A 16,666-nucleotide genomic window follows, 5' to 3' on the forward strand; every position below is an offset into this window, starting at 1 on the left:
TGTGCTCAAGGAAATTACTCTGGTAAGTGGCTCATTCCTGGTGGCTTTGCTCTTGCTATGTGCTCTGGGTTTGGGGGCTGACCCTGCTCTTCCAAACTCGTGCAAATGCACCCTGACCTTATGATAAAGATGAATCAAGGAGTAAAAGAGTGATTTTCACAACAACAGCAATGACAACAGAGTGACAAGTTCCTTAAGAGACCTAACAATCAATTGCAACGGTGTGGACCTTGTTTAGATCATCATCTAAACAAATGGACTGTAAAAAGGCATTTGGGGGCAATCAGGAAAATTTTAACATAGATACTGTTTAGGTGATATGGAGTAAATCACTGTTGATTCTGCTCACCCTCCCAAATACTATTACAGTTATGTGAGAAAACATCCTCATTTTTCAGAGGTGCATACTGGAGTATTTAGAAAATGTCATGATACCTGCGTTTACTTTAAAATACTCCAACAAAAAGGAAAAATAAGACGCAAATGTGGAAAAAAAATCTTTGTCATCATTAAATGTAGATGGTGCATGCTGGGGGTTCATTTTACTGCTGCCTCTACTTCTGTGTGTTTGAAGATGTTTGTAATAAAATGCTTCTTAAAAAACGTGATGAAAAATTTTTAAAAATTAGATGAGGGGCTTCCCTGGTGGCGCAGTGGTTGAGAGTCCACCTGCCGATGCAGGGGACACGGGTTCGTGCCCCGGTCTGGGAGGATCCCACATACCGCGGAGCGGCTGGGCCCGTGAGCCATGGCCGCTGAGCCTGCGTGTCCGGAGCCTGTGCTCCGCAACGGGAGAGGCCACAACAGTGAGAGGCCCACGTACCGCAAAAAAAAAGAAAAGAAAAGAAAAGAAAAAAAAAAAATTAGATGAGCACAGTTCCTGTATTAGAAGTTTCTTTTTTACTCTCCCTTGCCAATTTTTTTGGAGTGTTGCACTATTAATACGAATGTTAAAACAAAAGAAAAGCAATTATTTTAATATAAAGGCCACAAGAAAGACAAAGGTGAAGAAATAAGCTCAAAACTTCACTTATTTAAAACAGTGCTTTTCTAGAAATTTACAGAGGATTTTAGAGGTCACTGTTTTTATTGACTATTAGACCTAAAGTCCATTGAAAAATATAAAAAAGGGAAAAAACGTATAAAGATGGATGAGGAACAGAAAGAGGTAAATGAAAAGAAATTAAGACAAAACAATAACCCCCAAATGGCAGAAACTATCTTTAAAGAGTCCACTCGGTCCTGGGTTTGAGGGCCAGCTGTTTCCCTTACACACTGTGGACAAGTTCATTCACATCGCTGAGTTTAGTTTTCTCATCTGGAAAGTGGGAATAACTGGCACGTCTTCCTCCCCGGAATATGCCCCAGGAGTAAATGGAAAAACTCATAGTGTGCTTTCACACTGACCAGCACATGGTTCCTTCAGTGTGGCCTGTTCTTAGGCTACAAAGTTGAGGGGAAGGATCTGAGGAGAGAAAACGGCTGTGGGAAAATGGCAGCACGCTGGCCTCTCACACAAATCACTAATTAGCCCACAACTACCAGACCTGCTTACATCCAGGCAGGACTACGAGGGCAGCCAAAGCTTCTGTCACTGCCTGGAACCTTCAAGCTGTCCCAGAATTGTTTACTTGAAGCCCCCCCTCAGAGGTCTGCTCCTTACCTCCGTCTCTCACTCCATTTGGGCCCAACTTTCAGGGCAGCTAATCTAATCAGCTAATCTATGCTAAATTATTAATCGGATCCAAGAGGTTAATGTGTAACAAGTACACACTCCAATGGAGGCAAGCTGGAGACACAGGCCTCCGTGAGTCATCAGAGCCTTGGTGGGAACTCCGGGCAGCAGGCAACCCTCCCCATATCAAATCAAATTCTACGAAGGCATTTTAAAAATTATTAAAAAAAATAATTCATATAAAAATGCAATCGGGCTTCCCTGGTGGCGCAGTGGTTGAGCGTCCGCCTGCCGATGCAAGGGACGCGGGTTCGTGCCCCGGTCCGGGAAGATCCCACATGCCGCGGAGCAGCTGGGCCCGTGAGCCATGGCCGCTGAGCCTGCGCGTCTGGAGCCTGTGCTCCGCAACGGGAGAGGCCACAACAGTGAGAGGCCCGCGTACTGCGAAAAACAAATGCTCTGAAAGTTTAAGTGAAAAAGGATTTTCTAGATGGCAGCTTCCATTTGTGTTTTCAATGAAGTCTGGCTCACAGCATAGCACCCTGGAATCAGATCTGGGTTCAAGTGTCAGGCCCACTTCCTACCAGCTGTAGGACTTTGGACAAGTGGCTCAACATCACTGAGCTATAATTTTCTCAGCTGTAAAATAAGGATAATAATACCTACCCTGTAGTAATGATGAATGAATTACATATGACAATGTACGGAAGTGTGTAGCACAGTGATTCCACAGGGGCATCCTAAGAGCCCCCAAAATGATGGCTTTAATCAACATCTCGTATTTCCCAGTCTCTGCGATCGCATCCTTGGGAGCCCAACCAAGAAGTGACAGTACATTCTAATGGGGGTGACGGGCAGAGTCCCCAGTGCCTAACAGAGACTAAGCCATGGTAATCCCATCGTAATCCTACGGTTGGTTAGTCTAACAGCCACAAGGCAGTTTAGCTGGGTGAGGATGGAGCCTCAGCTCTGACCAACCCTGGTGTCCCAAAGAAGTAGCCACGATGCAGGAATTTTATCTTCCTGGTTATTGAGATTATCTCATTCCAAAGGCAAAAACATGGTGTCTTGGCTTGGCTGTTGCTCCCCGGTGACAAGTGCCACGGGGCTACAAAATAACTACATGCCACCACCCCCATTTCTTTTTAACTGCATTTTTTGGACTGCATTTTTTGATTATGAAACTATTATAGAATCACAGCAAAAACTGTATAAAAATATAAAATAAAAAGGGAAGGACTGCCTATGTTCCTACCAATAAGAAACAGTCCCTTTTACATTTTTGTGCACGTTGCTTCAGATTTTTTCTTTATACATATATGCTCCTCCACACGCTTCGCCATCATTTAAAAAAAAATGACCTCATACCCTACATACAACTTCATCACTCGTGTGTTCACTTAATATATCTATTTCTGTGTTTGTCTGCCATCATTTTTAATGGCTGCACAGGAATCCATCAAATGCAGACTTCATAAATCATTGATCTATCCTCCAACCGAAGGCACTTAGGTTGTTTTCAGCCTTCTGCTATACTGAACAACACCAGACTGAGTATTCTCACATAAACCTCTATACACAATTGTCCAATTACTTCCTTAGAAGTGGCACTGATGGGTCAACAAGTGTACAGTTTTTAAATGCCTTATGAAAAAAACAAAACAAACCAGCTAGCCTTGCTGAGATGGGAGGGTGAGAGAGGCATTTGAGTAACAGCGAGACACTGTCTTTTAGGCCCAGGTAAACAAAACAGCCTTCTGTTGGCCTTCTCCCCTGCCTTCCCATCATTCACCTACTGGGAAACACGTCTCTGTCACTAATGAAAACAACTAAATCCTCCTGTGCAAAATCCAGGGTCCAAGAGCGAGTGTCTGTGAGACAAAACTTGGGGTGTCATCTGGAAATGCAATGCGAAGGATCAGCAGGAAGTGGCTTATAAAGGCAACAAACTCTCCCAAACGGCTCCCACGAGCCTACCACTTGGCCCCCCTGATGTGCAGGGCGGGCAGGCAGTCACCTCAGTGACCTCAACTGAGGACCCAGTGGGTAGGGGGGAGCGAGTCTCAAGGGCACACTGTAAGGAAGAGAAGCCATGCCACACTCCATCCTGAATTCTGAGGGACCCACCAACAGGATGAGAACCACAAATCGATGCAGATGCACTCAAGTGGCCCGCATGCATACACACAGACACAACCAATGAGGGCGTAAGAGAAACAGAGTCACTGGGCTAAGAGGAAGCTGCAGGAAATAAAATTTCAAAATGCTGCATTAGGTACAGATAAACATGCAGACAGAAAGGGCTCTCAGTCGTGCTGCTCGCTGCCAGGGGGACCCTGGGCAAGTCCCTTATGGGCCCTCTATGACCAGGTAACCAAGAAGCTCTAAGCTTAACCACAGAGATCTGATTAACTTTGGGTTTTGGTATTTTGAGTTTTCTTTCCCTGGCTATGGTGTTTTAATTTCTATTTTTACAATCTTTTTTTAAAAATAAATCTCCCTTTCAGTGACTGTCTACCATCTGTCCCGGGAGCTTCCATTGTTTCATACTCATTTAGTCCTGACTACCCCCTTGGAAGGTATATGTTATTCTTACTTTATGCTCTAAACGTGCTTGAGGTCACACATCTAACTGGAATAAAGATGGTTCCTCGTTTTATCCTCATGGTACAGAGGAGTTACTCAATAAATAGCTCATGGCTGAATGAATAAATGCACACATGAATGAATAAATTATGTTGTAGACTCCTTTCTAAACCCATGAAGTTTTCACTATATAAGACTCCTTCTACACGTGTCTTTTTGATAAAGTTATCTCAGAATCTGTTTTGAAAATTAGACATACATCAACAATCAGAAATGAGCAAGACTTCTATTCCATCTATAGGAAACAGGCGTCACCGCCACAGTGCCCTGTCCCGGGAAGACCGTCATAATCCAGCAACTAAAGGGTTACACCTAGCTCAGCATGGGGCTTCCAGGGGCCTGCTCCCAGGCTTGGGTGACCTCAAATTCTGATGGTTTCTTGTTGAATATATAGGGTATCACTCCTGGAAATAAGTAACTTAACATCCCAGGCCTACAGTTTTTGCTCATCTGGGTAGAATTAGCATGTTGACCTAGAGCTAGTTTCCTCTAGCTCGAATATTTCATCACCCTATGAGAAGAGAAGATGGAAAGCAGTGAAGGAGAAAGCCAAGTCCAGGGCAAAGGCAGCACTGGCTATGGACAGTGGTTACTGCCCTAAATCCAACTTTAGCGGGAACTCTCACATTTAGCTGAACTTCTGAATCACCTGGAGCACTTAGTAAACCCACTGATTCTTGCTCTATTTCACTTTCCTGCAAGAGGTGTTTGTTTGTTTGTTTAAAGACTCTGCATGAGGCTCCCAGGGTACTTCTAAAGTTTATCTCTGATTACCAACCGCTGCTCTTAGTAGGGGAAATCCCTGAAGCTGAATGAATTGACATTTGCAGAGAGGATACTTTCCCCTCTGGCCGGAGAGACTTCTCCCATCCCCACCAGCTTTCACTCCCTGTGCCAAGGCTACCTGGTTTTGGAGGTTTCCGTGACCTGCTGGTCCATCCCTCATTATAATGGCTGCTGGTGAACTGAGCCATATTCCAAAGTTCTCTCCAACCGTTCTGAGCCGCCTGCATCTGAATTCAAAGAAGGGGCGCAGAAGCAGCTGGAAGAGAGAAACCAGAGTGGCACAGTCCAGCAGCAACCTTTGAAAGAGCCAATCAAAACTGCCAGGCCTCTGATTCATCACACGGGGTGAAGGAAGGGCCTGTCGTATCGGTCACTGGCAAGCAAAAACCAGAAAGAAAACTAAAAGTTGGCACTGGTGATTCGAAAGGTGGCACTCAAAGGCCCCCACCGATAATTAGAACCCAAATAAAGCTGTTTTGAAAAGTTAAGCCATCTTTTGTTGTCCTCAATCTTTACTTTTCCAGATTCCCTCCTTTTTGTGTTTTCAACTGAACTTGACAATGACTTGTCCTCTAGTCCAGAAAATCAAACGTCTACTTAACTGGATAATTAAATTGAAAAGTGAACCCTGAGGATTTTTGGAATGATAGTATTAAGAAAGACTTTTCTCCTCCTCTCTTGAATCACATTATTTCCTTTTTATTACATGATATATGTATGTTCTAGACACATGTATAAAATATGCAGTGGCTATTTCAGATTTCGGAATTCAAGAAGTAAAGGTCAACATTCTTACTAGCATGGTCAAAAAGATGTGATAAATGTCTTGCCATTGAACTTGCCAGCAGCTGGCAGTCGTGGCACCCTGGCTATTGTTTCTGAGTACACCCCTCCCTCAGACTCCCACCTCCACCCCTTGGCTCTGTAGAGAGTCTAACTGACAGAATAGTTTAGTTATGTTCCATCTAGCCCTGGTGGTTAAGAACACAGGACTGGGTGGGATAAAGCCGAAAGACTTAATGATGCCATATGCTACAACTTGGCTGTACCAGGTTATAAGCAGCCAATGTCATCCCTTGTTAAAGGATTCACTTTAGAAGTAATAATTCCAGGGGAGTACAGGACTTCACACTCTGTCACAGTGGAAGAACCTGATACAGATACAAGATGAAACAAGTGATCATTTTAGGAAAACCCCCTTTGTCTTGAATTTTGGTCTTATTTGGAGAAGCCAGAAAGACCCTGAGAAGTTATTTAGTTTGGGGAAGCAACTTTTGAAAATAAAGAATAGGGAGAGGGATAAATTTTCAGAAAGAGGAAGTCCAAGAATAAAAAAGACGGTATTTTAACAAACACCCTAAAACACAGGACCAAATGCACGGACCAAGGCTTCAAAGACAGTGAAAGGGTGCTTCAGGACTGCAGAATGAGAAGCATACAGAAGCATAAGCTTTCCGGTGTGCCCAGAGGACATGCCCCTAACATTGGCCAAGTGTGTCAGCACCGAGCCTCAAAGAATCTGACCAGGATGGAAGAAGATCTATGGTGGGCATATATGCACTCAATTGACACCTGACAGTGCAACCCACAGCTCCATTCCTATACTTCCTGAAGCCACAGAACATTAACTAAACTGAAGTTGACTGGAAGATTCCCATAAACATATAGAAGTTTTTGTGCGTTGCATTTGTTAAGACTTTTTCATAACCCTACATTGTAAAAAAAAAAAAAAAAAAAAAAAAAAAGTCCAAATGAATAGAAAACACCAACCCAGCAAGAAAACACAAGCAATTGCTGATTGAGGATACGGGCGACAATAGCCTCAAGACATTACTAAAGCATAAGCCTAAACATGAGCAACTTCAACAAAAGAGGCAGCTCTGCCCAGAGTGGGCTTGGAGTCACTGCTCCTTGAGTCCGAATCCTGGATTTGTCACTTATTCACTGTGTGACCTTGGACACGTTACTAAACCTCTTCATAGTCTCCACATTTGTACTGATACAATGGGGATATACCTACCTGGCTTGAAGACTGAATAAAAGACAATGTAAATGGTAGGGCTCTGTAGCCTGTGAAAGGGCTACATCTTTGTAGCCTGGCAACTAACCCAGCTCACACAGCGGGGGGTCTCTGCTGAGGGAAGAAGCAAATACCTGAGGTGTCACACGCACGCCTTCCTGTTGAGGGCTCTCTGTGAGGGGTGCTGCGCCTATAGATAACGTGGGGTTTGTTTTGCTCCTCTTCACCTTCTTGCTCGTCAATGGACAGCAGTGGTTCAATAAAATAATCCCCATCGTGGGACCGGAACGTGCCCAGCTGCAAATAAAGAGAGATGAGAGGTTGATTTAATATAACTCAGCCACTGGGAGGAAAAGGACAGTGGAACGTTGCCAAGTGAACGGCACCATTACCCAATCCCTTTCCCATGAGGGCTGCTTAAACTGAAAAGTCCTCCTGACATATTTGGAAAAGCAGTTGTTTCTTTTGTTGGTTTTTTTTTGGTTTTTTTCCCTCTCTCTGCCGTATCAGTACCTCACCCTTGATTGGACTCTACTTTATCGCACCTGCTATCCAAAGCTGTCTGTGAGAAATACTTCCTTGGTGCTCAAGTTCTAATTATATACACTCCTACAGACTGTTGAAAGAGAGTGTTTCTGTGCATTAAGACAGCCTGGAAACTCAGGGACAAGTATCAGCCCCAAAAGCAAAAGCCTACCCAAGGAAGCCTTATTATGACTTCAAAATAGAAAGCATATGTTGACCACAAGGCACTCAAGGTGGTGCCACCTGTGACACTGGCACACGAGTCTCTTACCACCCCTTCCCTTGGCCATAGGGAGTGACATGGGATAAGACTTTGCAGTCAGGCTGCCAGAGGTTCCAATCCCAGCACTGCCACTTACCCACTCACCTTGGGCAAGTTCCTTAACTGCTCTGAGCTTCAGCTTCCTTGTTTATCAATTAAGGACAAAAATACTTACTGTCACTTACTGTGCAGATCAATAAGATAACGCGTGTGAAGGGCTTAGCAAAGGGATACCTTGTAAGGGCTTAGAACACAGGAGTGGCTTTTGGTGTTGCAGGGTCAGCCTCTAACCACCAGGATACAATTTGCGTTTGCCAATCACTCCAAGCACCCTGAAGGAGGTAACTCTTTCTCCTCCCCTTCCCAAGTACCAACAAGTTTTGCCAATGATAAATGGTGATTCAAAGTTGAACCACCCAAACAAAACATTACAAGGACACTAAAAAGTTCCCCATGCCATGCCGGTGGGCAGTGTTTCAAGGGAAGTATCAAGCTCTTCTTTCTCCATTGTTCCTCTTCCCTCAGTGGCGGGAAAAAGGCAGAGGCCTTTGATTTTCCCCTGGACACAGGGAAATGAGTGTCCTTGAACGTCAGCAGCAGCATAGGCATCATCCAGGAGTTAGTCAGATACTCAAATAATCGCACCCCAAATCTGATCTACTGAATCAAAGTATCTGGGGGTAGGGCCCAGGAATTGAAATTTTAGAATTCTTAGGCATGATAAAGTTTTCGAGCACTTGGCTAAGACACTGGGGTTCCCAAACCCAGCTAAGTGTCAAAATTGCCTAGGAAGTTGAAAAAAAAATTTAGATTTGGGGTGCCACCCTATATCTGCAGATTTGGAATTTCCAGTGGTGACGACTAACATCTGTATTTTTAAAAAAGCTCTCCGTGTGGCTCATGAACCACTGACTTAAAGAGAAGACAGCTCTGGTGTCGTCTGGTGTCAAAATAAGAGAGTAACTGGTGTCCAGAGAAGAAGTGATTTAACACGTTTATTTTCACCCAGGCACCTCTCTCCATTTTCAACATACAACTCTGGTGTTCTCTGAGCACAGAGCAGGAAGCTGGCTACAACATGGGAAAGCTACTAGAGACAGGCTATAAATATTGAGAAAGAATCTGGGAGCCCATCTGGTGAAGATCTGGCACCTTTGATTATTGAAAGGGGAAACTGAGGCCCAGAGAGAGGAACTGGCTTATCCCCTTCAGTGATACCGAAGCAGCTGAACAGTACCCATGGTGAGTCTAGAACTCAGGTACCCTGACTCTAGTCCAGTGCCGTTAAAAACAAACAAAAACAAGAACTTTGAAATTCTCTTTAAGAACATAGATTCATTCTCTGGCCCATGGTTAAGAGTACGGGTCAGAGGGTTGGGTGGGAACCCCAGCTCTGCCACTTACTAGCTGTGAATCCTCCAGCAAGGCCCCAACTCTCAAAGCCTCAGCGTCCTCGTCAGCAAAATCGGTTGCTTCAAGGATTGGGCTGTTGTAAGGATTTAGACGAAATAATGCATACCTAAAATACTTAGTATAGTACAAGACACATAGTAAGAGTTCAATAAGTGGTATCTATATGAAGTCAGATTAATTTTGTGGTTGATTCACATAACAATTGCTTGACTTTCTCGGGTAAGGTGACCATTTATTCAAACACAGGTACTAAGTGCTTATAACATACAAGGCTCCAATACGGGAGAGAAATGAATTGATGCTGACCCTACTGCCAAGGAAAAGGGGATAGAACACGTGTTCCAAGAACCATACTACAAGGGACAGCACACTAAACATCAAAGAGAGATGCAGGTAAGAGTCTATGAAAGTGGAGACGGAGAGACGACAGCAGTCTGAAGGATGACAAAGAGGCTTCCTGGGGAACAAGATACCTTAGTTACACTTTGAAAGAAGGGTATGATTTGAGCATGTGAAGCAGGGTGAGATCACCAAGTAAATCCAAAGGCCCAAAGGCTATGAGGTAGAACTAGGACGGGAGGGAAATGCAGACAAAGGCGTGAGAGCAGGTTGCCTGAAATGCAGGATTTGTGAAGGAAAGCTTAACAGATGAGACTGGACATGTGGATGTGCAAGGGGTGAGGAGGTCCACTGTCAATGGTCTGAAGTGCCAGATGGAGGAGTTTACAGTCGTTCACTAGGCAGTGGGGCGGTCTGTGAAGTAAATGAACAGGGTAGCCATGCGATCTTGTGCCTTGTCATCAGTAATCTGTTAGCAGTGTGTGGCAGGGATTAAAGAAAAAAGGCCAGAGAAGAAGCCAGATGGGCATATATCGTAGACGTCAGTCCTAACGACAGAGGAAGAGAGAGGGAAAGAGGTCTACAGTCATAGTAGGGATGTTCAGAACAGGTGAGAAACGCATCTGAGAGGGAATTCAGGGAGACTAGTAACTGACCGGTGGGGTGACGGGAGGGGGGAAGGTTGGCATGACTCACTCTGAAGAGTGGAAGATTTCCAGGAAGGTTTCCTGTGTGGGCCACGAGGAACGTCAGGATACTATTAGTACTGAAACGGTAAGGGGGCATCTTGGGAAGAAAGATAAATTCCAGGAGGAAGACAAAGGGGCAAGGGTTTTGGAGCTAGATTTGTCCCTGAAGATAGAAACAGCCAGCTCGCATATTTTTCGTATGTATGCCAGACCTTGCCCCCCACCCCCCCAAAAAAGGGCCAGACTGCAAATTAAACGCAATATAAACGGACTCCTCAAGGTCTAGACAGTCCTTCTGAAGTCCCGGCCCTCAGTTCCCAGAGAGAGTTACGACTCCGCAGTTAACACGTGCGAGCTGCCACCTAAAATTGCCAATAGAAACTAAGGTCCTGCGCAGTAAAACATACCACTGCTGGGGCCACTCAGCGGGGTGTGGAGGCGGGGAGGGAGGAGGAGTGACGGCTGTTTACAAACGTGACGTACACACGTAGCCCTATCGGTAAGGTTCTGGAATTGTGGGTTACAACCCTGGGATTTGGGTACACCCTGATGCCCTGGGTTCCGGCACCTGACTTGTGCCCACCCAAACCCCAACCTTGCTAAGAACAGAAAGATTGCAGGCGTCTTGGGGCAGTGGTGACTCACTGCAGCACCCCCTCCCCTTCGCCTAACTGCCGTCTCCGCCCACCCCCAAACCATGTCAACAAAGTACGGCGGCTCTGGGAGCTTTGCTGGGGGCTAAAGGCGTTCATCTTCGTCCTCGCATCCCAGCAGGCTAACCCTCCCCCGTCCGAGTCTTCAAGCTTGCCTCGCTCCTCACCCGACCCTTCGGTTGAGCAGCGGAGATAGATGAGACATCCAGATGCGGGACTCTGGAGCCACTCGTAGCAGCCCGTGGAGGGGGCAGCCAAGAGCCCCGGGTAAGTATCCAAGCTCCCACTTGGAAAAGGTAACGACGGGGAGTTAATGGGTGCTCTGGGGAAAAAATAATCGTATCACGGGGGCGCACGGCGGAGAGCGCCCGTGCGCTGGGAGAGTCTGACCCGCGATAGTTTCTGCGTCACAGCGCGAGGGAGAAACGCACGTCGCTTGGGAAAGTCCTAGAACAGCTCTTGCTCGGGTCAGAACCTTACAACGGGTCCTCAAATATCAAGAGTGGAGAGGGCGGACACCGCATGGGGCCCACTGGAGGGCAAGTGGGGCGGGGGGGGCGTAACTAAGCAGGGGGTAGGGGTATCAACTTGGATCCCCTTTTAAGTGCGTATTTTGCAGCGCTGAGAGGTGGCCGCCCCGCCCTCTCGCCTTCCCTCTCTAGGGAAACGCGCGCCGCAGGCTCTCTTTTCCGATTCTCTGGCACCCCGTGGATGGTAGAAATCCCAGAAGAACTGAAACCTCCTCCGGGCAGCCCCTCCAAGCTCTCTCCCAGTATTTCTGCTTCTTGGGGCCACCCCACCAGCAGGGTGCAGAGTCGCACTGCGCCGCACCCCCATTCCCAGTTTCCTCCCTAATGCAAAGCGTCCAAGGAAGGCTCCGCCCCATTCCCCGCCCCCTGAGCCCTCGGCCCACCCTTCCGTTCCTGGGACGGGACCTGTTCCCTGTCAATCCAGCTCAGCCTCAGGGTTCCTGGCGCGTGAAAAAAGGCCCTGAGAGAACGTGGGGACTCTAGATTACGCAGCGCACTCCAAGACACACGGAAGGAACTCCCCATACCCGTGGCTGGGGATTCTCAGCCCACACCCCCGACTCAAGACGCGCCAATAAGGAGTCGGGTTCTCCCTGCGCTCAGCTGCTCGGCTCCTGGGCGGCCGAGTTTGCAGCAAGGAAGGACAACTCTCTCCGAGTTTGGAAACCGACTTCCCAGCCACCTACCGGTGTGGGGCAACACTCAGCTGAGTCGAATTCGGACCCTAGAAAGCTCCGAAACATCCAGAACTCCCCGGGGGCGGATGCATGCGCTCCTCTCGCGCACTGACCGGTGTAGCCACCCAAAGCGTAGGACGCAAACAAGTTTGTAGCTGATACTTAACGCCAGAGCAGAGACGGCGCAGTGAGGGTCTTAGGCGAGAGAGCAATTAAGTCTCCTAGAAGCGGGTGAGGAGGCGAGAGGGCAGGGGAGGGGTGCGCGTCCACTTACCATTCCTGAGCAGAGGCTGATGACGGCCGTGTGCTCGGACTTGGTATTGACATGGCCTTTGAAGAAACAGTGCTTGAGTTCCGCTTCCTCCTCAGAATAAAACTTTGTCTGGTTCACCCCGGGTGCCCCGAGGAGGGTGACAGTGAACATTGGAGCGATAAATCCGGCATGGGCGGTGAGATTAAATAGAAATTGCTGGCCGAAGGCGGAGAGGCGGTAATGCGCTTGGGTGTAGGTAGCGGAGGAAGAGGAGGAGGCGAAGGCAGGCCAGGGGTCAGAGGCAGAGTTAAGGCTCCGTCGCCTTCTTTTGAAGTGTACGTTCGTGGGAAAGGGTTCTCCGAGAGCGTTCACTCGGATGGGAGACGCGATTTCGTATTCGCTCAGAGTCTCTAATAGTTTCACTGCAGAGAGAAGCAGAGGCACATGAACCAATAATTCAGTTTTCCGCAAGTTTTAATTTAAAAATGAAGTGGGCGGTTTCGTCCTGAGTTATTTTCCAGCTTCCCCCTTCTCCCCCCCCCCCATTTGAGTCAATCCCTTCACCTTCAGTCACTGGACAAATATTTGCTGAACACCTACTATGTGCCAGGAACAGTGTTAGGCGCTGTCGGAGCCAGACAATGAATAAGTCAAAACACATAACATGATTACAGATCCTGACAAATACCCTGAATAAAATAAAACACGCCACGATGGGGTGCCCCCAGTTACTAAGTAACTGTAGTTTGGGGCCTGGGGTGGGGAAGGAAAAGATCCGGCTAAAAGAAGGGGGAGACGACAAAGTTCGTTCCACAGTGTGTCTCTCTCTAGAAATAGGCTGGGAATGACCTAAAGAAGGGAGAGGCTGCAAAGCGGGAGACCATTCTTTCTAGGAAAAGGATAAGAGAGAGAAAGAAAGAGAGAGAGAGAGGCCTCCGCTGCGGGGTGCCCGCTGTCGGACACGGAGGCTGGGGAGCTGGCGACAGGGCCGGAGGGGTCCCGGTGGCCGAGCCTCGTTACCTTGCCTCGGGTGCAGCCTGTCCCTGCGCACGGCCGCCGCGGCGTCTGGGCTCCCCGTCTCGGCCAGGTCCCGCACTAGGAGCGTTAGCAGTGTGGCCCAGGATACAAACTGCATGATGCTCCCCACCCCTCCCCCGCCGCCCCCACTCCCCCCTCCCTCCTGTCCTCCTTGGCGGCTGCGGCGGCGACGCTAGGCAGCGGCCGCGGAGAGCGCTCGGAGCCCGCCGCCCGCCGCCAACTTTTGACTTTAGGAGTCGCTGAGGTCTCGCGGCGAGGGTCCCGTCTGCGCTCGGCTGAGCAACGCCGCCGCCTGCCGAGAGCTGAGCCGCTCGGGCCGCAGGAGGAGCCGGAGGAGGAGGAGGAGGAGGAGGAGGAGGAGGACTGGGGCTCGGCTGCTCGGCCGCATAATGTCCAGGGAGAGGGCAGGAGAAGGCGCGGAACGTGCGCTCCGAGGCGCGCCGGGCGCCCTGTGCCGGCGGGGATAGCGGAGCGGCTTCTTGAATGGGGGGCTGGGGGGCGGAGGCGTGGGGGGGGGCCGCGGGTCCTCCGCTGCTCAAGTACCCAGGTCCCCGCCTCTAGGAGGAGAGGGGAGGAGAAAGCGGAGGGAGCGGGGACCGCCTCCTCCCAGATCGAGTCCGCTCCTCGGCCGCCTGTGCGGGACTCGAGCTCCCAGAGGCGCCGGGAGCGCTGGGGCAGCCCATTGCGGTCCCGCCACCACACCGGGACGGGACCGGTGTGAGACTCCCTGAGACTTTCCTGAGACTCCCTGCCCTGGGGAGGGAGAGCGGAGAAAGTTCTCTCCCTTTCCTGGCGTTCCCAGTCTGTCTCTCTGCCGTCTCCTCTCTCCCTTCCGAATCTCTCTCCCTCGCCCTGTGTCTCTGTGCCGCTCTGTCTCTGTCTCCCCGTTGTGGTCTCTTCCCCCCTCCCTCTCTAGTTCCCGCATCTCCCCCTTTCCTTTTCTTTTTCTTTGCTGTCCCCATCCCTCCCTCTTCTCCTTTCCCCTTTATGAATTTCTGTCCCTGACTACCCCCTTCTTTTGGTTTCTTACAAGTGAAAGTGGCCCAGCGCAGGAGCGCCTTCCCTTCCTACACTTTCTCACTAGGGCCGAGATTTGGCATCGGAGCTCCGCTCTCGGTTTAATCGCCTCAAGTCAAGAGGTTTAGAGTTGGGGTTCTTATTTTGCAGTTCGCGGTGTGTTACAAATCCATGGTCTCCTGAAAGTTTCGCAAAGCTTTAAAGCTGTGCTTTTCCCAACCTCCGTCCCCATCGCGAGAAGGTCCATAGCTTTCTGTACGTCTCGGGCCCAAAAAAGGTTAAGAACCGCTCTGGGCAGCGAGAGGAGGCGGGGACTTAGGCGCCCCCGACTGCCTCCGGGTTTAGAGATATGGGCATGGGGCGGGGGGGAGGGGGAGGTGGGGAGGAGTGCGAGGGGACTGTCGTGGACTCGAGGGGAAGCACCAGTGCCTGGAGGGATTTCTCAATCACTTCCGCTTGCTTTTTGCCAAAGAGATGCTTTGAGCAGCTCAAAGCTGACACTTCAAGCTATAACTGCCTCTGCCTTGGGATGCATATTTGGAAGTCAGAAGAATTCAGGCCAGAGAGGGAGGATGTGTTGGGCGGGGGGGGGGGGGGGGGGGGTGAGGAAAGAGAGAGGGAGAGAGGTGTTTAATCCCTGATGTTTCAAACAGTTTCTGTAAAACTGAGTATTTGCCCAAAAGTCCCAAAACGAGAGTTTTCTGTTGCTTGGTAGGCTGGCGCTCAAGGTTGAAAATACCAGATTGCCAACACCGGGGACCAAATAGCAATATTCTATACGTGTCCACTACTCTGGAAACATTAATGCATATATTTCTCCTGGAAGAGGGAAAAATGACTTGGCAAGACTGACATTTCCTAAAGAAGTTGTTAACCCAGATAGACCAGTGTTACCATTATCTGTCTGACTGGGATTTCGGATGGGTACACAACGTAAAGATGGCAGAACAGAAACACCTGTCAAGTGCACAATCAGATTTTTAAAGGGTAGCACTTAAAGCTTTTTCTAAAACCTTCAAAGTAATTGACTAAAAGACATTTCTGCTAATACACAATCTTTCTTTCCATTATGTAATAAAAATTCCTCACAATCACAGTGTCTGAGGTTTGCTGAGAGTTTAGCAAGGAACAGAAAAATATCAAGAAATCAAACTATTAGGTGATTCCTATGGAAAATATTCTAGGACATCCACTATAAAATTACTCAAAAATGTAGCTCGTGTTCAGTATTTCCCATTAAACAATTTTCCTCTTTTTCAATTTAAATCCCTCCTGAAAGAGAATCTAACAGTATAGAAATGATTATATGTAAGGGTAGAAGTTTCCTTTGTGTACTCTTTCTCCCTAGTTTTCTTTCTAGGACTTGGCATTAAAGGATGAACTTTGTTTACGGTTCTTTAAAATTGCTCCTAATACAACCAATCATTTCCACAGCTAATAGGGATGAAAACTACACAGTATCTCTTGCAACCTCCTGAGGTGACCAAGAGCCTGGATTTCTAAGTTTCTCATCCTCAGTGAGTCTGTTCATCCTTTCTTAAGTGTTATTAGCTTACCTCTGAACTTACATCTATAAACAAGTCTCAAAAAAAATCTTAGTAATATGTTTGAAATTATAAGAAATTAATAGGTAGATTGAGCTAGCTAACTAAATAATTCAGGTCAAAATCTGAATAATAATAATGATAATAATCAACTTTGAGTACATACCATGTGCTACACCTTGTGCATTTAATACAGCGTTTAATTCTTACAGCAGCCCTATGAGGCAGGCAGTATTAGTAATTTCATTTTACAGATTAAGGATATTAACGTTTAAAGAGGTAAAATAATTTGATAAGCGTCCCCCAACTAGTGAGAGACAAACTCTAGTTTGTCTCAAACTCTGTTTGAGATTCAAACTCTGTTTCAGCAGTTTAGTCCAAGTTCATAATTATCATATATAATGAATAAATGAGAAATGTTGCTAGGTTTGGGGGGGTTGGTTTGGGTGAGGGTGGCTAAAATCGTCAAGAGAATTGTCTCAACTGTCTTTGCTATGTATGATTTGTTTTTGGCTCTCTTAATCCTTTCTCTAAGGTTGAGTATTTCATGATAATCCTCTTAATCTATTTCATTCATATTTCATGATGTTCCTTCAGCA

General features: G+C 47.7%; 1 protein-coding gene across 6 annotated transcripts in view; it reads right to left on the bottom strand.

The window, feature by feature from the left end:
- ADAMTS9 (ADAM metallopeptidase with thrombospondin type 1 motif 9) overlaps positions 1 to 13,959 on the bottom strand; it is a 220,343-nt gene extending 206,384 nt beyond the window's left edge. For all 6 annotated transcript variants that reach the window (XR_003796732.1, XM_029243139.1, XM_029243140.1 and 3 more), the window contains exons 1-3: positions 13,489 to 13,959; positions 12,490 to 12,890; positions 7,262 to 7,424 (exon numbers count right to left, since the gene is read on the bottom strand). Coding sequence is in view for 5 of the 6 variants with exons in the window: in XM_029243139.1 (XP_029098972.1) it covers positions 7,262 to 7,424; positions 12,490 to 12,890; positions 13,489 to 13,603 (679 nt within the window). In the remaining variant the exon portion in view is untranslated. The remainder of the gene's footprint in view (positions 1 to 7,261; positions 7,425 to 12,489; positions 12,891 to 13,488) is intronic.
- Between the last annotated feature and the right edge of the window lie 2,707 nt (positions 13,960 to 16,666).

This window comes from Monodon monoceros, unplaced genomic scaffold, assembly GCF_005190385.1.
Source record: "Monodon monoceros isolate NGI ecotype Baffin Bay Population unplaced genomic scaffold, NGI_Narwhal_1 Super_Scaffold_3, whole genome shotgun sequence".
Taxonomy (NCBI): domain Eukaryota; kingdom Metazoa; phylum Chordata; class Mammalia; order Artiodactyla; family Monodontidae; genus Monodon; species Monodon monoceros.